Source organism: Musca domestica, unplaced genomic scaffold, assembly GCF_030504385.1.
Source record: "Musca domestica strain aabys unplaced genomic scaffold, Musca_domestica.polishedcontigs.V.1.1 10, whole genome shotgun sequence".
NCBI classification, from domain to species: Eukaryota; Metazoa; Arthropoda; class Insecta; order Diptera; family Muscidae; genus Musca; species Musca domestica.
In genome coordinates, this window is record NW_026712115.1 from 13966312 (window position 1) to 13989532 (window position 23221).

The 23221-nt window shown below is 32.5% G+C and overlaps 2 protein-coding genes across 8 annotated transcripts in view; one reads left to right on the top strand and one right to left on the bottom strand.

The window, feature by feature from the left end:
* Nucleotides 1-23221, bottom strand: part of LOC101898043 (uncharacterized) — a 232260-nt gene that overhangs the window by 116628 nt on the left and 92411 nt on the right. For 6 of the 7 annotated variants that reach the window (XM_059126914.1, XM_059126904.1, XM_059126897.1 and 3 more), the window contains exons 5-7: nt 5129-5722; nt 4840-5073; nt 3729-4583 (exon numbers count right to left, since the gene is read on the bottom strand). In XM_059126914.1, coding sequence (XP_058982897.1) covers nt 3729-4583; nt 4840-5073; nt 5129-5722 — 1683 coding nt within the window. The remainder of the gene's footprint in view (nt 1-3728; nt 4584-4839; nt 5074-5128; nt 5723-23221) is intronic. The other variant, XM_059126917.1, reaches the window with a different exon arrangement.
* The window catches only part of LOC131804301 (uncharacterized), an 80876-nt gene that overhangs the window by 36029 nt on the left and 21626 nt on the right, over nt 1-23221 (top strand). The gene's annotated exons all lie outside the window — the stretch shown is intronic.

The window sequence follows — 23221 nt, forward strand, 5'->3', positions numbered from 1 at the left end:
GCCGATATCACTTTTATCACCAGTAGCAAAGACGCTTGAGGCTTTACTCCTCCCCAGCATAAGATAGTGTTTCCCAGTAGCTCATCATCAACACGGATTCCGTACATTGCACAGCACAACACAGCTTTACACGCTATTTCCACACATGTCAGCAGAGGTCTCAACCAGAACAGGCCGTGCGATAAAGCAGTTATGGTGGCACTTGATTTATCAAAAGCCTTTGATACAGTCAATCATGCCACACTGTTCGAGAACATTGAGCGCACCGCCCTCCGACCAAGTTTGAAACGTTGGATAGTAAACTACATGTGTGGACGCCAGTCGTATGTGGAATTCAAAAACAAGAAGTCGAGCATCCGTAGAGTTAAACAGGGAGTTCCCCAATGTGGGTGATATCTCCGGAACTGTTTAACCTCTACCTTTCTGACATTCCACGCCCTCCAGATGGCATAGAGATTATAACGTACGCAGATAATTGTAGGTTCGCGGCGTCCGGACCCATTATTGATGACATTTGCGATTGCTTTAACGCTTACCTTGTTGATCTTACCGCCTTTTACAACACGATAGGCCGGTCTGTGGCCAACGTCAGTGCTATACAGTGGAAAAATATTCAGTCCTGCCAGAATGCCGCCCTTAGAACCGCAACAGGGTGCCTCCTCATGACAACTGTCGATCACCTACATGAGGAGGCGTAGGTCTTACCGGTGCGACAGCATAACAAAATGCTGTTTATGCAATACCTGCTTGGGTGTTATAGACAAAGCCATCAAAATCACCATCTTGTGGATAGGCAACCTCCGCCCAGGCACGTAAGGAAAGATCTTCATGATCTAGAGAGAGAGGTGTAGAGGTATAAGAGAGAGCCTCTAGGTCAACAGGTCTATCAAGCGGGACTGAATAGTATTCACTCTAATGCAGTCTCAGAAGCCATTGAAGGATATAGAGTGAATACTGTGCTAGGAGAACATCCCCCGCCCGTCGCAGCTGAAGAACGAGAGCTGCCCGACAAACCCGAGTAGTTTTGGATCAATTACGATCCGGATGGTGCAGCCGCCTAAATTCCTACTGGGCCCGGATTAACAGCGATACACAGAACATCTGCCCAGCTTGTGGCCCAGGCCCACATGACACGCTGCACCTAGTTTGCTGTCCAGCCAAGCGTACTTACCTAACTCCGGTCTCGTTATGGACACAACCCATACAGGTTGCATCCTTTTTGAGACTTGACTTAGAGCCAAAACCAGATTGAATGGAGTCAGGAAATGGAAACCGAACGAACACAGATGTATGAGCTGCTACAACAACAAAAAAGCTTCAAAATTTTGAAAAATTATAAAATTTTTTAAAATGTGATTTAAGAGTACGATTGTCTTCAAATTTCCACATCCAAATATTTTTATCACCCGAAGGTCTGGTGTTTAGATAAAATATGTCCTTCTGTTACCTTCCCCACAAAAGGTCGAAATTTTCAAAAAATATTTCTGGTTAATTCTTCTCTAAAATGTTATAAGCGTAAATTATATGATCACTTCAATCAAAATATTGTTTAATAATGTTCTCGGCTTTCTTGTTTGTTTTTGTATTTCTCTTGCATATCTGATTCATCTTACTATTTAATCAATTGTTATTTTTTTTTGTTAATTTGTTTTAATGTTAATAATTTTAATTAAGATCTTATAAATAACCGTCCATGGCCCTATGGGCTAGGCAACTGCGTTAATTGAATATAAATAAAGTAAAGAAAGTCGTAAAGTCGGGCGAGCCGACTTTTTGATACCCTACACCACTTTCATAATTTAATAGAGGTCCATATAACAATTAAAAGTTTTTATGGGAGAATTCAATCATATACACTATGATTATAATTATAATTTAAAGTTCAAAGGACTAAAAATGCCAAAGCATTTGTATCTTTTAAATTCGGACTTGTATTGCCCATTTGGTGGAAAATTAATTTGAATATATGGGAGCTATATCCAAATCTGAACCGATCTCGATAAAATTTGGCTAAGATATTTCCGAGCTGTATTTGATATATTTCCCTGAATATCTTGTTACGGAGTGCATATTACGGCTGTGGGTAACAAATACAACAAATCGGATGAACAATATGGCCTAATTTGGTTGCAGGTGCAAAATTCATACTATTCGGGCTGATATTACACTTTTTGTGCAAAATAAAAGACAAATCGGACGAAGATATATATGGGAGCTATATCTAAATTTTGACCGATTATCTCCAATTTCAATAGGGTTCGTCCATGGGCCAAACAAATGTTGTTTGGAAAATTTCATCTCAATCGGATAATAAATGCGACCAGCAAGAATATATGGACAGACTTTACAACTTGCTATGATGGTATACATCTGTCGGCAAAACCAACTGAAACTTTTTACTTTTTTTTTTTAAAACTTCTTAATTTTTAAAACAAAAATTGTTTATTTGTGCAAACTAAACAAGCTGGTATTACGAATGATAAGCTGAAGAAGGTTAGAAAAAAATAACTCAAAAGACCTTTTTATTTACAAAAATGTAAGTCTTTTTTGAAATATGTATTTTGGAAGTTAATTAGCGTTTTAATCGTTTAGAAGCAAACACAGGAATTTATTTATAAGTTAAAACTAAAGTTGTTATGGAAATGCTCACACTTCACTGGGATAGGACAAGTGATCCAAAACATCTCTCAAACTCCCCAGCGTATTTTTACCGTTCATTACTTTGCGCCTCAATTGCAAAAACAATCACAACACCCGGCATTGTGTAATAATTAACAAAAATAACTTTCTTTTCATTTATTTATAAGAACATTTATCACAATTTAACGGAACATTTGCCACAATTTCCAAGTCTACAGAATTTTCTAATCATGTAGTTTGTTTTGATTTGTTTTATTCCTCTAATGTTGCCATATTTACACTAAAATATAAGAATTTTTTCTCCAAATCGATTGGAATCCGAAGAGCTAAAATAAAAACGATCAATACTAAATTACGGTCTTGAAACCATTCCAATCAGAATCTGTGACGTGCCTAGTAAACTAGCTATAGACGATTACGAATTAATCCACGAAGATCTGACACAACATCATCAGACATATATTCATCGGCTCATGCATGCATCGCACAATATTCGGACAGAAATGCTTTTGTTAAAAATGTATTTTAATTGAAGACGACAATATGCGAAAAAAGTCCAACAGGAAAATATAAGCTCTTGAGCAAAATGTTCCAAAAATGTCATCAAATTTACCGATTCGGAGAGACCCACGCCACCCCTGGCTACGTCGATTATGTTTAACAGCTCATTAAAATAAACAACAACAATGTTCTCTGCTTTAGGAATTACACAAAAAATATTAAGGTGCCATTATTACTTCGTAAGTGAATGCGATTTCTATCGTAATCCGGGATTGCAACAGACGCGAGTAGATGAATTTGTTTCGAATTTTACGTTGATAAAAATACTGCAGCTAATATTTTCTTTTTAGTCAAAACACATTGCTTTGATTCCAAATATTTAGTAATTATTTTTTAATTTTGACAAGGATATTTGTTTTTAAAATATTTTTAATGTTTTCTTCTTTTTGAAAAGACCAAGCTGCGTCTGTTTGACCTTATTCAATTAAATAGGCTTTTAATGACATGAAAAGAACTGAACATCTATGAAGTCTCAAAGATTTTGAGTTGTGAAAAAACTATTTTCAATATCAATAATATGTACTTACCATTTTATTGGTTTCGGTTGTGAGACAAGACACTTTTCTTAAACGCAACATAAATATTTTACATTTTACTGCTGTTTCGTGTTCTTTAATTTTATCCGAATGCAACATGAATTCGATCCCACAATCACGAAAAATCGCCAGACCATTTTGGCATTCAGCAGACTGAGAAGAGCGAATTATGCCACCACATTCGAACGTAACAATGTAAAAATAATTAAAAAATATATCTCGTGTGGGATCTTCTCGGATAGGCAAAAGCATTTCGTCTATAAATATATATTTTTTTGTGGAGGATTCAATCTCTCGGTTGAAGTGATTCGGCCATGATATTCCTTGACTTTCGCGGCGCAATGTTGAAAAGAGTAGCAATCGTTCAGCTTCCACCATTTCAGAAGAAATTTTTGATTCCGGCAAACTTCGACAAATATTTACTACGTGTACTAATTGGTCACAAATTGAGGGACTTTGGCTAACTGATAATAAATGATCCAAATCAATGCTGGTGCCTACTGTCAGATTTCGACAATATGTTTTATTTTTGCACTTATTTGCAAAATCTTCAGATTGAGATCTCTTAAAACTCAAGGATTTCGGAATCTTTCTTGTCTCTCTCTTTATGAAATCTTTGCTTTTTCGAAGTGATTTGTTAAGGGCACTTCTTAAACTGGGAAGCACTTTAGATGATTGCGAATTCGTTGAATTCGACTTAGTATCTAAAACTGTATCAAAACTGCAGATGCTATTATTTTTTGGCGTTTTCATTTCGATTAATTTGTTAGGAGTATTTGGACAGCTGCTGCTTAAGTGTTCCATTTTCGGACATTTCACAACCTCAACTAAAGCACATGTTTTTTCCTAAATTGAAAAATAAGTGTTATAAAACGTTAATTTTTTCATAAAATGTTCTAACTAAGATTCAACATAACTTGGAAAGTTCATTATATTTATTTCAAAATTTAGTACAGAGATTTAGTATTTTTTAAGGAATGTAGAAAACAGCGAAACATTTAGAATGGTGGCGGTTTCTGTTAGATAGCATTTATAGTACAGCTTCATGTGTGTGAATGGAAAGATGAAAGCAATTTTAATAGGAGTCAATATAAAATTCTACCTTTGATGTAAATGATGGTTTCTTCGGAGTACTTTGATTGTTTGATAAAGGTGGAGATATAGTGTTACACACGTTTACCGAATCTACAGAATCCGGATCACTTATATGGTATACTTCCTCGGCTGGCAATTCATAAGACACTGCATCGTTATGCGCGATATAACCTTCATTTTCTTCGGGAGTGTCTTTAGATGATGTTTGTCCACCATGCAAACTTGGTAACCTTGGATTGTTCTAAAAAAAGAAAATTGTATTGCATTCTTTTTTAGATATGAAACTTTTTTATTACGTTTTCAATCTTCTGTAAATTTTGTTCTCCTATGCAAAAGCTATGACTATCAAGGATAGCGTGACTTCGGCACAAGTTGTCAAGAAAAAATTCGCTACGATGCAAAGACAAATCGGATTTACTAAGATTTCTTTGTCTCTTGGGAGGTGAATGGTTCTCCATTACACGGACATTGTTCAGCGACTTATAGTCCATTAACTGACTTTCAAATAACGAAGGAGATGAATATGAGGTTACTTCACCACCAGATGGTTCCGGTAGTGGCGATAATGTTGGTATTTTCTGCGTATTTCGTTTCGCCTTAAGTGAATCATGTTGTATTTGTTCCAAATAACCAGAATATTGCTGCTGACAGTTGTTTGATTGACTATTCTTATTAGACTTATCAACTAGAGCATACAATACATTTGGGTTGTCCTTTAAATTAAAGTGTTGTATGCCAGTACTGTTCTCCAAATTGGGGCTTTCCAAAACATGCAAGCTATCATCCTCTATTTCGGAATATATAGGTTCGTTGTTGCAATTAACGCCATGTGAACACTCTGTTTGGGAACCAACCCCTGGAAGGTTAGTTTGTTGTGTATAGCCAAGATCCTAAAAAAAATATATATATATATGGGGCAATTATTTTTTTTTATTCCAAAAAGTTTTTTTTTTATCTATTAAACTTACAAATAGGCATTACAAGTATAATATAAGTAGCTATGGCTACAATGGCCTTAAGCTAAGTAACGTATGTACATGAAATTCATTTTAGTAATAAATTATATAACTAATAATATTTTTGCTTGCTTAGCTACAAAATCTGCGAACTCATTTCCTTTGATATTTGAATGTCCTGGGACCCACACTAATACATGCTTATCATTGTTAATTATATCCCTAATCATGGAGGCATAAATGTTGGAATTATTTGGGTTCGCGATACTGTCCAGAGCTGATAATGAGTCTGATACTATAGCAAATTTGCCTTTTACATCTTTAGTATATTTTATAGCTTCATATATGGCTATTATTTCGGCAGAGAAAACTGATGAATATTCCGATAGGAGTGAAGACTTAATAACTTCATCTTTGGTTACTATGCTGTAACTGATACAGTTATGGGACTTGGAGCCATCAGTATAAATGAATTGATATTCTTTGTATTTCTCTTGAATGCTGTGGAATTCATTGAAATAAATGTGAGGGATTGTATTTTCCTTGCAATATTTTCGATGAGATGTATCTATTGGGTAGGTGTTAAACATCCAAATGGGCTTCACACATTGCGGGGTTTTGCGGTTATATGGAATGCAATATAACTCACAAAAAATTTTTATACGTGTTAGAGCGGAATTGATTTTGTTGAATTTTTTAGTTTTGGAAGCTTTTTTAAACAACTCCAAAACTGGCGAATTATCATTTAGTAAGATGGTTTTAAAAAGTTTTACTGTCGATATTTCTCTATAATTTTCAATTCTCATGAGATTTTCTTCGCATAACATGCAGTTCTTACTGCGGAATTAAAAATGGTTTTGATTTTATTTAAAGTCGATTTTGCGGTATATCCATACAAGAAAATTCCGTAGTTAATTTTTGATATTATGAGAGAACGGACAATAGATATTAAAGTGTATGTGTTACATTGAAATTTTTTATTGGATAAACATTTAATTACATTTAGTTTGGTCTGAAGAGATATACACAAAGAGTCAATATGCGAATTCCAGTTATATCGTTTGTTGACAATAATTCCAAGGATTTTCAGCGCTACTACCGACGGAATCGTGTGACTGCTACAGATTAAATCTGGGTGACAATCATGTTTGCGACATATATGTAGATGTTTGCATTTTTCCAGCGATAATTGAGCACCGGAAAAAGCACACCATCTTTCTATTTCTGGAAAAAGGTTACCAACATTGACGGTTGAATATTTCTTGTTTGACAAATTTTTTCATTATTATAAAATCATCGGCATAGGAAATAAATTTGAGATTTTTGTGCGATTCCAATAGTTTTGTTAGTTTGTTGTAGGCAATTAAAAATAAGACCACAGAGAGTGGAGAACCTTGAGGGATGCCATTGTACAGATTTTTTGTTTCTAAAAAGTGGGAGTTAACCCTTACTTTTATTTTTCTATTATTCATATAGTTCCTGATGTAGTTATAAGTTTTAGGTCCTATTCCCCATTCTTCAAGTTGACAGAGAATAGCACGTATACCAATCCTGTCAAAAGCTTTTGAAAAATCAAGGGATACTATTGAAAGGTGTTTGTTTGATTTTAACGAGCTGTTTATCTGATAGTCTAAAAATATCAGAGGATTTGCAATAGATTTAGCCTTTTTAAACCCGAACTGAAAAGGACTTAGAAGGTTTTTAACACAAATAAACCACCATAACCTTTATATGCGTGAAGATAAAAACGTTTTAATTTGACGAAGACTTTCCGTTGTATAACAGTGTATAACAGTTCAAAAACGTTTTTGTATATGAGCGAAAAATAAAAACGATTTTCTAGGTTATAATAAAAACGATTTTCAACGTATTAGACTTTTACTCTTAGTCATTTGTTTGATTTACGAAAAACGATTTGTATTATCTCCTAGTAAATAAAATACTAATACAATACAATATGTATTGATCTAAGCATTTCATTGTAGAAATTTTGAGAAAAAAAATTATCATCGAAAAATACGATTTTAAAGGACAAACTATGTTTTGGCCTATATCTCCGGATCAAAAAAGGATACGCGTATATGGAAGGTATCGTTAGAAAGGTGATTCCTTCTACTTTCCGAATATGTATTGATCTAAGCATTTCATTGCAGAAATTTTGAGAAAAAAATTTATCATCGAAAAATACGATTTTTAAGGACAAAATATGTTTTGGCCTATATCTCAGGATCAAAAGAGGATACGCGTATATGGAAGGTATCGTTAGAAAGGTGATTCCTTCTACTTTCCGAATATGTATTGATCTAAGCATTTCATTGTAGAAATTTTGAGAAAAAAATTTATCATCGAAAAATACGATTTTAAAGGACACATATGTTATGGCCTATATCTCAGGATCAAAAAAGGATACGCGTATATGGAAGGTATCGTTAGAAAGGTGATTCCTTCTACTTTCTGAATATGCCTTACTGAATTAATTTTTTTATGAAAGTTACCAGTACATGTCACTATGCACGGAGGTTTAGGTCCAATACCTGCCCAATTAATATATTTTTGTACAAAAGAAAAATATGTTAAAATTCACAATTAGGTTGTTTAAAAAGTTGTCATCAAGTAGGAATCGAACTTAGGTCGTTCTGAAATCAAGCGAAACGGTGGCGCGCGCGCATTCCACTAGCCTACAGACGCACGGGAACAGGCGATAGCTTACATGCTATATATACTGTTATATTGGCTTTGCTTATATGGCAGTATACTGAAAATCTGTTATAAAAGAGCAATCGTAATTTTTTGGAATTTTTTACCTTGGGAAAATTTTCAACATAATTCCCAAATAATGGCACCATAGTGTGTTTGTTTCATTTTCGAAATGAAACAAGAATATATTAAAGTTTTTGGTAATATAAAAAATAAAGCTTACTACAATTTTATAACAATGTCCTTGTCGGGATTTGAACCCACGACACATTAAATGTCAACAGAACTGCTTAGCCGACTCGGCCACAATTTCGACGTGGGCGGGGTGGTATACTGTTTTTAATACTACTGAACGTAAGATAATACGTAGATCTTTTTTTGCTGTTGTCAACTTTGAAAATCAACACAAAATCGGTTACGTTAATTTCATTGATTTAACCCCTTAGACAGTGTGTTACAGGTTAACGTATGTAGGCATGTTTAAGAAACTACATATTCGCAACTATTTTGGTATTTATACTAATAATTGTACTTTTATTTTTAATTTGTATATATTTAAATTCTATAAATTTATATGTACTTATTCTTTATTGATTTATGCTAATATTTGTATAATTCCGTATTTATTTATTTTTATTTTTTTCTTATTCCGTATTTATATATATATATATATATATATATATATATATATATATATATATTATATAGAATTTAAATATATATATATATAAGTTAACGACCGGAACATATGGAATTTTTAACAAACAACACAAAGTCAAACCAACCAAACGTGCCAATGCTAAATCTGCCGATTTAGCAACATCAAATTGTCGAATGATGTTCCCAGACGAAATATGATCCACACAGACAGCAAGAAGTCCAAATGAAATTTGTATCCTAAGGTGCATGAGTGAGCTGATGGTGGGAAATGCAGATTAAGCAGTTTGGAAGTTTAGGTAGTTGTCATTAAGAATCAAAATTGTAAATTCATTGCAGTCGGTTTTGTAAATTCATAAATAACAAAAATAAAAAATATATTTTTTTAATCTTTAAACATTTAAAAACTTAATTGGCGCCCGAGCAGGGACCCTTAAAAAAGGTCCTTATTCGTAAAAAAAACCCTCGGGAAAAGGGTTTTCCGGAAAAAAAATTAATAGATCACGTATCGTGCCCTAGTAACCTCTTCGGAAAATAAGAGGTAAACCGGAGATCTTAAAATAGATCAGCGGCCGTGATGTAGTGTAAGGAACTTAGTGAAAAAATTTTAAGTACAATTTTTAAGTGAACAGTAAAAAAATTAAAAAGGCAAAAGTGAACAAAAAAGAATTATAAAAAAATATAAAAGAAACAGTTTTCTACAAAGTGAATAGTAAAACAAAATTTAAGTGAACAAATAGAAATTATTAAAAATTAAAAGAAACAGTTTTGTACAAAGTGAAAAAAAAGAAATTTAAAAAAAAAAAACATACAAAACTAAAGGGAAAAGAGAAACGTTTTAAAATAACAAAAAAAATAAATGATGAAAAAATATATGAAAACAATAAATTAAAGAAAAAATTCAAGGTAAATCAAAACTTAATTGATAAAAAAAATGAAATAATAAATATTCGAGTGTGATTAATAATATAAAAAAGATAAGAAAAAATAAACGGAAACAATAAATCAAATTTGAAGAAAAAAATAAAGAAACAGTTACAATTTAAAAATAATAATAAGAAGAAAAAACACAAAGAAAAGAGAATCATATAGTGAACATTTATAAAATAAATAAAAAAAAATACAAAAAAATAAATAACTGTTAATGAAAAAAAAAAAACATAAAGAAAAAAATAAACAATCAACTAACAAAAAAAATCACTGAGAAGCAAAAATTATTGAACAATCAACGAGAAGAAAACAGAACAACATCGGAATCGCTCAGAAATCAACAAATATCCAGCTATGTTCCAGATATTAACGTAAGATCATAATAATAAGTTATTATTTTGCTTAAATTAAAAGAAATAGAAAGAATTAAGATTGTACAAATTTTATTTTTATCGCACAAAGTTTTTGTAACACTTAAATATTCATTGTTTTGCTTCCTTATTCCTTAAAACTGATTGTCCTTTTATTACAATGCCTGACGAAACGATCAATAATCTTACGGACAGACTAAATAGAACACTGACAATGACCCAACCAACTGTACAAACAACAGGATCATCAACGGGTTTTACCACATTACAAATGGAACAGATATCTCTAATGATAAAAGAAGCTTTGCAGATATCGTCTGATCATTTGGCTGACGAGGGAGCTGATCACCCCATAGGGACAGTCACTGCAAGGTTAGAAGAATTAGATAAGTTTCCCGACATAGTTAGGTCCTTGAAAGAGTTTTCTGGTAGGCCGGGAGAGTTTAACTCTTGCCGAAAGTCCGTAGAAAAAGTTTTGAAGCTCTATGAGTCGGTAAAAGGAACTGGAAGATACTACGCAATTCTTCATACAATTCGCACTAAAATCGTAGGTGATGCAGATACCGCGTCGTATCGGACACCACTAGATTGGTCACGCATTAAAAAGTGTCTTTCAATGCATTATTCGGACAAAAGGGACATTGGAACGCTGGAATACCAGATGATGACATTGTGTCAAGGTAATAGGAGTATAACAGAATTTTATCAAGCCGTTTACCAGTACCTTTCTCTATTACTTGACAAAGTCTCTTCCCTAGATCTGGAAGAAAGTAGCCTTCACGCCATGACAAACACCTACAGGGAAAAAGCATTAGATACGTTTGTAAGGGGTTTGAATGGAGATTTGCCGAAATTATTAAGCGTACGCGAAAAAACATCCTTGCCACAAGCATTACATATTTGTCTAAAGTTGGACAATATGACATTTAGGAGAAATTATGCCCATGGACAATCCATCAGAAATAATGTACAAAAGGATAAGATCGGTGCGGCGACTTTTACAAATGGGAGAATATTTTATCCCGAACTTGCCTATGTTGGTGGAACACCGTCCTTGATACCACCTCTTTCACCTAGACGTAATATGATCCCAAACTTTAACCGTAACCCAACCAATCATTTGAATTTTAATCCGACTTTAAGTCGCAATCAAAATTTAACATCCTAACGTTAATCCAAATCTCAATAGTAATATTAGTTTCAATCACAACCGTAACGTTCCTGAAACTTTAGAAGGAATTCAGCTTTCACAAATAATCTTCAAAATCGGCGACCAGAGCCCATGGATGTAGATAATTCAATCCAAACCCGCCAGGTCGATTACATGAACAGACCACCTAACAATTTAGCAGTAAAAAGACCAGAAACATCTTTTCAAATTCCAGCGAAATTTCCATATAAATGCTGATTGTATGCCGAAGGAAACCTTCTATGATTACTATCGGCCGGAAGATGGTAATATGAGCCATCATAACCAGAACGTGGATTTTGAATATGATGCTGATTACTTTCATCAAATTCCTGAGGAAGTAACAACGCTCGAAAAGAAAGAAGAAGAAACTGATGATGTTCAGCTTATAGTTAATTTTTTAGATTAAACTGTTCCTCATTACCATATTTCGAAGCAAAAATGGGGAACGACAAAAAATTAAAAATATTACTAGACACTGGCAGCAATAAAAATTACATTAACCCAAAATTTATAAAAAGTCCGAAACAAAACGAAAGAAATTTTAAAGCAAAGTCCATTAAGGGTGACATCGAAATAACACAGCATAAATTTATAAAATTGTTTGATAATACTCCCATAAAATTTTTTCTTCTACCAGAATTAGAAACATTTGATGCAATATTAGGAAACGATAGCTTAAAAGAATTCTCAGCTGTGATTCATACAGCCGAGGATTATTTCACCATTAAGGGAGGTAGAAAAGTCCCAATTAAACAGTTCATTTCTCAGAGCGTAAATAAAAGTAATGTTGTAGCTCATGCACTTTCTAGACCCCCTGGAACGAATATTAACTCTTTAACGGGAACAGTGCATAGTAGCGACAGCTCACCAGAAAAACTTATTCCTAGTGTTGAAGTGCCAATAAATGCATTTAAAAATCAAATTTTTCTTGAAATCAACGACACCCCAAATTACAATTTTCAAATAATTTTTCCAGGATATCATAGACATTCGATATCGGAACCAGAATATGATACTGAAAGACTTATTTCAATTTTAAAAAGATACCTTAACCCATCGGTCATTAATTGCATTAAAACTCCAGAGTTTATTATGGGAAAAATTCAAGAAATTTATCCATATCATTTTGTAAATTTTAAAATTCGTTTTACTCAACTTTTTGTAGAAGATATTTTGTCGGAATCTGATCAAGAAACGATTATAATAGAAACTCATAATCGTGCGCATAGAAATGCTGTATTTTCCCAGTATGTTTTCTAAAATTAAAAGAATATTAAAATTGTGCTCCACATGCAAAAGAAATAAATACGACAGGCATCCAAGTCAACCAAGACTGAATGCCACACCAATACCAAACTACCCAGGTCAGGTTATTCATATTGATATTTTCTCAACAGATAGAAAGTTAGTTTTGACGGCCATAGATAAGTTCTCGAAATACGCTCAAACCAAGATTCTCCAAGGAAAATCAATAGAGGATATTAGGAGACCTTTGAGAGATATTCTGTTTTTCTATGGAGTTCCCAAAACGGTTGTCATGGACAACGAAAAATCATTGAATTCTGCAACCATACTTTTTATGATGAAAGATGAATTGGGAATAGAGGTGTTTACAACTCCACCATACAAAAGTGAAGCCAATGGCCAAATCGAAAGATTTCACTCAACATTGGCCGAAATTTTGAGATGTCTCAAGGAGGAAGGTATTTGTAGGAATTTTGGGGAGCTTTTGGAACGATCCGTAAACGAATATAACCATTCAATACATTCTACAATCGGTAAGAAACCAGTAGATATGTTTTTCGGGAGGACTGTGGATTTTTCCCCAGGAAGCTATGAAAGAACAAGGGAAAATAATATCAAGATGCTGAAAAGGAAACAGGAAAAGAATTTAAACTGTCACAACAAAGATAAAGACGAAATCAAACAATACATACCCGGACAGGAGATTTTTGTCAGAGTTAACAAAAGACTTGGAACAAAATTATCCGAAAAATTCAAACGAGAGCTAGTAAAGGAAAACATACATTCAACTGTAGTGACCGAAAGTGGGAGGGTCGTTCATAAGAAACACATTAAGAACTAAGTTTTATTACATTTATTTACAGATTTTTTCTGCTGCTTGGTTACTCTAAAGGAGAGTTCCAGATGATGGATTACTCTAACTCTAGACTAGTAGTGATCAATACAGGGACCGCGAAAATTCAGAACGGCGTTTTCAAACTTGTCCATACAATTGACTTGATACAATATGTAAATTTGATAGAAACGTTAGAAAATTAAATGGACATACGTGACAACAACAATAACTCATTATTACCGTACCTATCCTATTCCATATCCCAAATTAAATCCAAAACAATGAAAAAAAGATCTCTGGACTTTATTGGTAGCGCCTGGAAATGGTTAGCCGGTAGTCCGGACCACCATGATTTCGAAATAATAGAAAATAAAATAATTAATGTCCTTGTTAACAATAACAATCAAATTGTAATTAACCAATTGACAATAGAGAAAGTAAATCAAATTTCAAAGATTACCAACAATATTTCTAAATTATTAGAGAGTCAAGATATGCAAGAAAAATTGTTAGATTTTAAGTATAAGTTGGAAATTATTAAAGAAGAACTGTCTAATATAGAATATGCCATTCATTGGGCCAAATCAAACATTGTAAATTCATTCATTTTTTCTAATACAGAGGTAAACATTTTAAGAGATATTTTTTATAATGATAACATACCATTTGCTAATATGGATGAGCTATTAAATTTTTCAAAAGCTAAAGTCGCTTCAAATAATAATGAAATAATTTATATTGTTAATATTCCTACAACTAATAATGAAAATTGTGACAATTTGCTAATCAAACCCGTTAGGAAAAATAATAAAATAATTAAGACAATATTTAAAAATATTTTAAGTTGTAATAACAAGATGTTTGGTATTGAGAATGACTGCAAGAATTATAATAAGATAAGTATTTGCGAAATTGATAATATCCTAGACATAAGTAAATCTGAATGTATTCCAAATCTGCTAAGGAGTAAACCATCCCGCTGCACAACACCAACGATGAACATGTGGCACTAGTCGAAGAAATTGACGACAGCATGATATTACTGAACGAGTACAAAGGCCAAATAGAAATCGACAATTCAACAATAAATATAGATGGCACTTTCATAATCCATCACCTAAATTCTACAGTTCGAGTTGGAAACCAAACATATCTAACAAATCAGGTCTCTCTTACCAAGCCTCTGCCTGCCCTATTGCAGCCAAGTAGTTCCAGTATTCAGGAACAAGTGATAACTTTGGAAAGAATGGAAGCAGTAAATGTTAACAATACCCACATAATCGATAGACTAAAAATCGAAAATAAAATAAACCTTTCCATCAACATTGGATTGCTAATGATCTTTATAATTTTGGCTACCATCATCTACTTAACAAAAAGAAGGAAAAGAAATGAAACTCCCAAAAATGAAAATAATTCACCCAAAAGTAAACCAGAGTCCTCTAATGCAGAGCATTAAATAGAAATTTTGGAAAATGCTCAACGAAGCACCCTTTCAAAATCAAATCTATCATTACCATTAAGAGGTCCTAACAGTAAGAAGATTCACGACCTTCCATTCTTCTAATATGTGACTGATCATGCGAGGACGCATGAACTTAGAGGGGGAGGAGTTAACGACCGGAACATATGGAATTTTTAACAAACAACACAAAGTCAAACCAACCAAACGTGCCAATGCTAAGTCTGCCGATTTAGCAACATCAAATTGTCGAATGATGTTCCCAGACGAAATATGATCCACACAGACAGCAAGAAGTCCAAATGAAATTTGTATCCTAAGGTGCATGAGTGAGCTGATGGTGGGAAATGCAGATTAAGCAGTTTGGAAGTTTAGGTAGTTGTCATTAAGAATCAAAATTGTAAATTCATTGCAGTCGGTTTTGGAAATTCATAAATAAAGGTTGTGTTAACAACCATAAAAAAAAATATTTTTTTTAATCTTTAAACATTTAAAAACTTAATTTATATATGATTTTCAAAGTTGAAATATATAATTTCAACGATTCAAAATACTTTTGAATTAAATTTTTTGTATTTATAATTATATTTATATTTCATTTCGTTATTATTTACATTTTTACTGGAAATTTTATTTTATTTTAATTATTATATTTATTTTTATCATTACAGTTTTATTTTTATTTACGTTTTTATGTACAGTTATAATATTTTTTATATTTTTTTATAATTATATTTATATTTTCATTATATTTATTTTTATATTTAAACTAATACCTTTTTACATTTTTATTTATTTTGTTGTTAAATTTAATCATTTTATTGTATTGTAATACCAACACTACGTTATTTTACACATGCTGGTATCACTTCATATTTTTTATCCATTTGCATTTATGCGGCATGTTCTATCTAAAAAGCAAAAATGCAAAGAATGTGTGAACCGTTACTTTTCGCACGCACCATTGTTGTTGTGTGTGTTTCAAGTTGATCGTTTGACAAACAACCCTTGTTTATGTTTCCATGAAAAAAAAGGTTTATGTTACTTTTACAATTCTGGTTCACTATCGCCGCGAGCAAGTGATAGCTCAAGTGGTAGAGCGGTTTTGTTTTCGTGTCCTGTGCCGCGGGTTCGAGCCGCGGTATAAATAAATATATATAAATACGGAATTATACAAATATTAACATAAATCAATAAAGGATAAGTACATATACATTTATAGAATTTAAATATATACAAAACTAGCTGGCCCGGTCCGCGTTGCCGGCCCATACTTTTAGTCTTTAAAGCATAATAAATAACAGATCTGACTTATGTAATTATAATGGCAAAAATTATAATTACCGTCGGTTTCAGATATTTTGAATAGCCTGATCTTATTTTTCAGTTGTAGGCTTTAATTTGAGTGTTAAATACCTATATGAACATCTATAATAGCCCCATGTGAAAAGTCAGCTCATTTTTTGGTATTGTAAAAAGCATTCAAATGAGCAATAATTTGAAATTTGTATTTCCAACGTTTAAAATCCCGTACTGCGTGGTATTTAGTTTTGTCCACCTCATACTTGAAGACAGAATGTTGTCAGAATAGCCAAAAAATTACTCTTTTGCTCCGATTACCGTGAGATGGGCATTAATTGTTTGTCATTTAAATTGTGCGGTGGAGATCCAATAAAGTTACTTTATAATTTCCTTTTTTTCGGAGTTTATTTCATATAGACGTACAAATTCAATAGAATACCAAATTTTCTTTTCTGATGACACATTGGTTGGGAAAGTGGACTTGGGGGTATACTAATGTGGGGACTATACTTAAATAAATGCCTATGTGGATAATTATCTGTAAGATGATTTTCTACCCCAGGGTGTTTTACCCCAAGTAGCCTCAAGACTAAGATGCGCCATTTTCCGAAAAATAAAAATTTTATAAGAAGAGGTTTTCTTTCCCCTTAGAAACAAAGATATCAAATAAGTGCCAGAAAATGAAAAAAGTGGCCAAGACCCCGAAAATAACGTAAATCATATGATGATGATACCAAAACGTGATAATTTTTTGCAAAGATGGTTTCTTCTTAAATTATCAACATAAGCTAAAATTAGTACGAAAAATATGGTTAAAATGTAGAATATACTTGAAATGGGGTTGTTCCGTTATCAGGGGTTATGATCCATATTATGACCTGCCAAAGCGATTTAAGGTATCTTGAATGTTTATGTAGAATTTCTATTTTGCGCTCTTTAAAGTCGGTATTTGACTGATTGCAGTCCCAATGTATTTTGCATTTTGTGTTTTTATTTGACAATTTATTGTCATATGAAAGAAGCAGGTCCACTTTTTGAAATTAACCCCATAACGCTTCTTCGGTCATTTTTGTTTGTTTAAATGTGTTCGCATCTTCCAACTGAAGCACGATGTAGGTCCTGGAGTAGAAAGCATTTAACATCGTATTGCGCTCTCATTTCATTTTTATATTATTCATTCAGAATTCAAACCAATAAAAAAATTTACACTTCAATATACAAAAAAGAAAAAGAATCTTCAACTGGTTCGCTGATTTTTTGCGGCAAATTTTTAAAGGTGATTACTAAGTTTGTCGGTAGAATGTACTTTTATTTTGAAATTCGATTCCATTGAAAAATTGTCGATTTTTCCCGATTCTAGAATTTTCGTAAAAAGCGACAACGGATTTATAGATTTTATGTATTTTTTGGGTATTACGAATAAATACATAAAATCTATAAATAACAGTTTTATCCGTTGTGGCTTTATATTACCCAAAAAAAAACCTACACATCATATTAGAATTCAAAAAAAAAAAAAAAAAAAACACTACAAATGTACATTCGAAAATAGTAAGTCAAAATGGAAAAAAATATGCAATATAAAACATTACTATTGTACATTTTAAAAGTCAAAATGAAAATGTTCAAATATCACATTTTTACGCGATTTTTTTGGATTTTATTCCTTTCTGCCTAGAGGCAATTCCCAATTTGTCTAAATCGCTAAAATCAGACCTGCGGTCTTTATGTTATAAGAGTAGTAACTAACACAACTTTCTTTTACATATAGAGAGATAGATTTAAAAGTAGGCGCGTTCCTCAGCCCCTAAATAACTACTTAGGGTTGGATGGAAAGCCAACAGCATCTCGTGTAATAATTCTCAAACCGATATCTTCACTATTTTGGCAAATATAAAGATTTCAGATAAATCGTAATAGTGGGCGTAAAAGGAGGCGTGGTCAATATTTTTTTCTTCAAAAACCTAACTCGGGGTATGACGAACGTCTGTACAAAAAATTATGCAAATCGGCCCAGCCGTTTTCAACTGATTCCGTTACCAACAAACAACAATTGATTTTTATATATATAGATTAAAATAATTATTGGTACAAATACCAAAATAGTTGCGAATATGTAGTTTCTTAAAAATGCCTACATACGTTAACCTGTAACACACTGTCTAAGGGGTTAAATCAATGAAATTAACGTAAACGATTTTGTGTTGATCTGTCTGTACCTACAAAAGATCAAAACGTTCAGAAATAATGTATTGCAAAAGCTCTGAAAGCTTTTATTAGCAAAAGCTGTTGCTCTTTTATAACAGATTTTCAGTATACTGCCATATAAGCAAAGCCAATATAACAGTATATATAGCATGTAAGCTATCGCCTGTTCCCGTGCGTCTGTAGGCTAGTGGAATGCGCGTGCGCCACCGTTTCGCTTGATTTCAGAACGACCTAAGTTCGATTCCTACTTGATGACAACTTTTTAAACAACCTAATTGTGAATTTTAACATATTTTTCTTTTGTACAAAAATATATTAATTGGGCAGGTATTGGACCTAAACCTCCTTGCACAGTGACATGTACTGGTAACTTTCATAAAAAAATTAATTCAGTAAGGCATATTCGGAAAGTAGAAGGAATCACCTTTCTAACGATACCTTCCATATACGCGTATCCTTTTTTGATCCTGAGATATAGGCCAAAACATATTTTGTCCTTTAAAATCGTATTTTTCGATGATAAATTTTTTTCTCAAAATTTCTACAATGAAATGCTTAGATCAATACATAGTCGGAAAGTAGAAGGAATCACCTTTCTAACGATACCTTCCATATACGCGTATCCTTTTTTGATCCTGAGATATAGGCCAAAACATATTTTGTCCTTTAAAATCGTATTTTTCGATGATAAATTTTTTCTCAAAGTTTCTACAATTAAATGCTTAGATCAATACATATTCGGAAAGTAGAAGGAATCACCTTTCTAAGGATACCTTCCATATACGCGTATCCTTTTTTGATCCTGAGATATAGGCCAAAACATATTTTGTCCTTTAAAATCGTATTTTTCGATGATAATTTTTTTTCTCAAAATTTCTACAATGAAATGCTTAGATCAATACATATTGTATTGTATTAGTATTTTATTTACTAGGAGATAATAAAAATAGTTTTTCGTAAATCAAACAAATGACTAAGATTAAAAGACTAACACGTTGAAAATCGTTTTTATTATAAAAAAAATCGTTTTTATTTTCCGCTCATATACAAAAACGTTTTTGAACTGTTATTCACTGTTATACAACGGAAAGTCTTCGTCAATTAAAAACGTTTTTATCTTCACGCACATCATAACCTTTTAGCAATGATTTTATCAAGCACCTTTGAGCAACATGTATTTAGGTATATAGGCCGATATGACATAACGGATGATTGATCGGAATTAGGTTTTGGGATTGGTATTATTAGGCTGTTTTTATAAATTTGCGGAATGAAAGAATTCAAAATGTTGTTATAAAGTATGACTATACGCTGTTTTAATTTCATTCCTAGGTGTTGAATCATATGATAGTTGATTCTATCAATTCCTGGAGTTGTTCCTTTGAGTTGATTGAGAACAATTTTTAGTTCGAAAATGGTAATGTCATTTTCAAGAAAACTGGCATGTTTGTTTGGAACAAGAAATCGAGGATATTGTGAGCACATTTTCTTTTGTGTTTGAAATTCAATAGGGAATTTAGAATCTTCTGATAAACTCGACCAAAAGTTGCAGAAAAGATTAGCAATTTCTTCTAGATTAGTGATATTAACACCATTAGGATTAGAAATGCAATGAAAGGAATTTTTTGCTTTATACCACAAAATCTGCGAATATTACTCCAAATTCTTCCTGTTACCAGGGGACAAAGTTATTTTTCGAAGGAGTTTTAAATTGAGGTATTGACTCATTAGCAGCCTGTATAATAATTTTTTGAATATTAGCTGTTTCTTTATTAATGTTGGTACTGTATGGCCTTTCTGCACTAAACTTTTCAGATAGATACTTGAAATGGTCCCAATTTGCATTTTTTGGTATTAAAAGCTGGTTTGAGTTTATGTTGATTTGTGGAATTGTTTGTTGAGAAAAGAGTGATAAGTATAGGAAAGTGGTCGCTTCGTAGAGATCGCTTTCAATTTTCCTATTTGCATGTAGTGATAATAAAGAAGAAATCAATGTAACATCAATATGTGTAAACGTTTTGTGGGTGAAAAAATGTGTTGGTGAACCATTATTTAAGATCGTTAAATTTGATTGTTTTATGAATTTAGCTAGAATTTTCCCTCTAAAATTGGTTGTTGTGGAGCCCAGAGAGGATGCCAACTATTCATATCACCCGTAATAAGCATTGGATTTTGAGATGAAAAAAGGTCTACAAGATCATTTGAATTGAAAGATCTTGCCGAATTTAAATATGTGGAATATAAGTAGAATGTCTGATGTGAAATCACTTTTACTATCACTGTATCCATATTGTCAACACAACCTATGAACTCATGGGGTATGGATTTATGAATTAATACGGCTGAGTTTTTTGAGTTGTATAAATAAAAATTAATAGGAATTGGAATGTTGTTGTGTTTTTTGAAATGCGTTTCTTGCAATGATATTATATTAGGTTTATGTACTTTTATCAAATTTTGTAATTCAGCATAATTATTACAATAACCTTTAATATTCCATTGAATTATTTTTAAACCCATGAAAATATAAACAAACAAAAGAGAGAATGCATAAAATAAGAGAAACCTAAGAATTATTTACTCAAAAAAGAAACAAAATTGTCTTAAACATTGTAGTTTTAAATGTCACTGTCAATTTCGCTTTCAGCACTGTTTGTGCACAATTTTTTGTTGTTTTTTATTGGGGAAATTTTATTTTTAATCTCATTTCTCATTCGCTTCGATGTGTTCTTTGGGAGAATGGTGACGTTCGTTGACTTCTTTGAGTTAGCAGATGATGTTGTTACTTTATTTTCGTCTTTTTTCAACAATGTTTTGTTGGTTTTGTTATGTTGTTGATCGTCATATTTGACGAGATTGCGTGTTGTTTGTGCAAATGTTTCGTTTGGGTGACGTTGTTTGTACTTTTCTAATGCAGTCTTGTTGTCACATTTATCGATTGTTTTTATTGTTTGGAGTTCTTTGAACTTTAAAAACACGGGACATTTCTTATTGAGAACGGAGTAGTTGTTTTCACTTCGATTCTCTTTGCTGCAGTTTGCACATTTTGTTGTTCTTGTACACTCATCATCGTCGTTTAAATGTTCTTCTTCGCCACAGTTAAAACCTATTTTGTTATTGTTGCAAAAATTTATTGTATGTCCACAGAGAAAACATTGGCGGCATCGAAGTGGCATGGGTATGTATGGACGTATAATGGTCCGTTCATAACCTATGTTAATAGTCTCTGGCAGGTTTACTAAAGAAAAGGTTACAATAATAAGACCGGTCTCCACCAGCGAATCATTAACCTTTTTTAAAATTTGTTTAACTTCCGTAACGTTTTGTTGCTTCAGTTCTTTTAATATTTCTTCTTCAGGGATTCCTCGAAGATCGTTATTGTAAATAACACCTTTGCTGTAAGTGTGTTGTGATAATTGTGTTCTTTCACTTCTACTCGTATTTCATTATTGAGAGACACAAGTTGGATAAGTTTTGTGGCTTGAGTAGCATTTTTAGTTTTCACTAAAAGTTCTCCGCTTCGAATTTTTTTACACATATCGACTTCACCGCATACATTGTCGATCACTTTTTTAATAAGAAACGGGGAAATATTTTTTAATGTTTCATTGCTGTTTTTTCTTGCAATTAGCAAAAATTTTGGACCAATGGTAATGTTTTTTTTATCTAATTTTAGTTTTATCTAATTCAAACATTGCAGAAATTGAAGTTGAAGTCATTTTGGATAGTTTGAATTTAGATGTAAGTGTTAAGCACAGACGTTCGATCGCTTTCACAGTCAAGAGACGACTGGCAAAAAGTTTTTGCAAATAAGTTATTAATGAGAAAAGATTAACTTGAATAGTATATTTATTTATTTAACGCGTATTTTTTCTGTTTAAAGTTTATGGATACTTATATATCAGCGCATTATTTGCAAAGAAATTTCATCAAAAATAAACAATTTCAGATCTTTAAGGGATAGTTATATCAAAGTAGTTCCGGTACTCCAGAAATGGTTTTACGGAAGTAATAAAATTTAAAATTTATTAGATATAGTAATAACTAATTCCCTCGGAAAAAGTCTTGTCGATTACATCTCAGAAATGCCTTCGGCACAGCTTCTTAATTTCGTAGTGCCATTTTAGCAGTAGCACCGAAAATGTTGCCTAAATATGAGTACGATGTAAAAAATGCAAACCAAATTTCCCGATAAAGTTACCAAATAGTTAAATTAAAATGTTTCTTTTCATAATAAAAACAACGACTTAAACATTAAGTTTGGCCGGGCCGAACTTTTAATACCCTCCACCTTATGATAAAGGAAACATTAGAGCCTATTATACCAATTTTTAAACATATTCATACGTGGGAAAATTGGCAAAAATCATTAAAATACCGAATATCTGGAGGTAGCGTTATATGGGAGCTATACCAAAACGTGGACCTATACGTTCATTGTTTTGCCACCGGAGCTAGAACCCATTTTGACCAACAAATACCAGTTTTTAGACAAATCAGTGAAAAATGTGAGAAAAACCATCAAAATACCTAA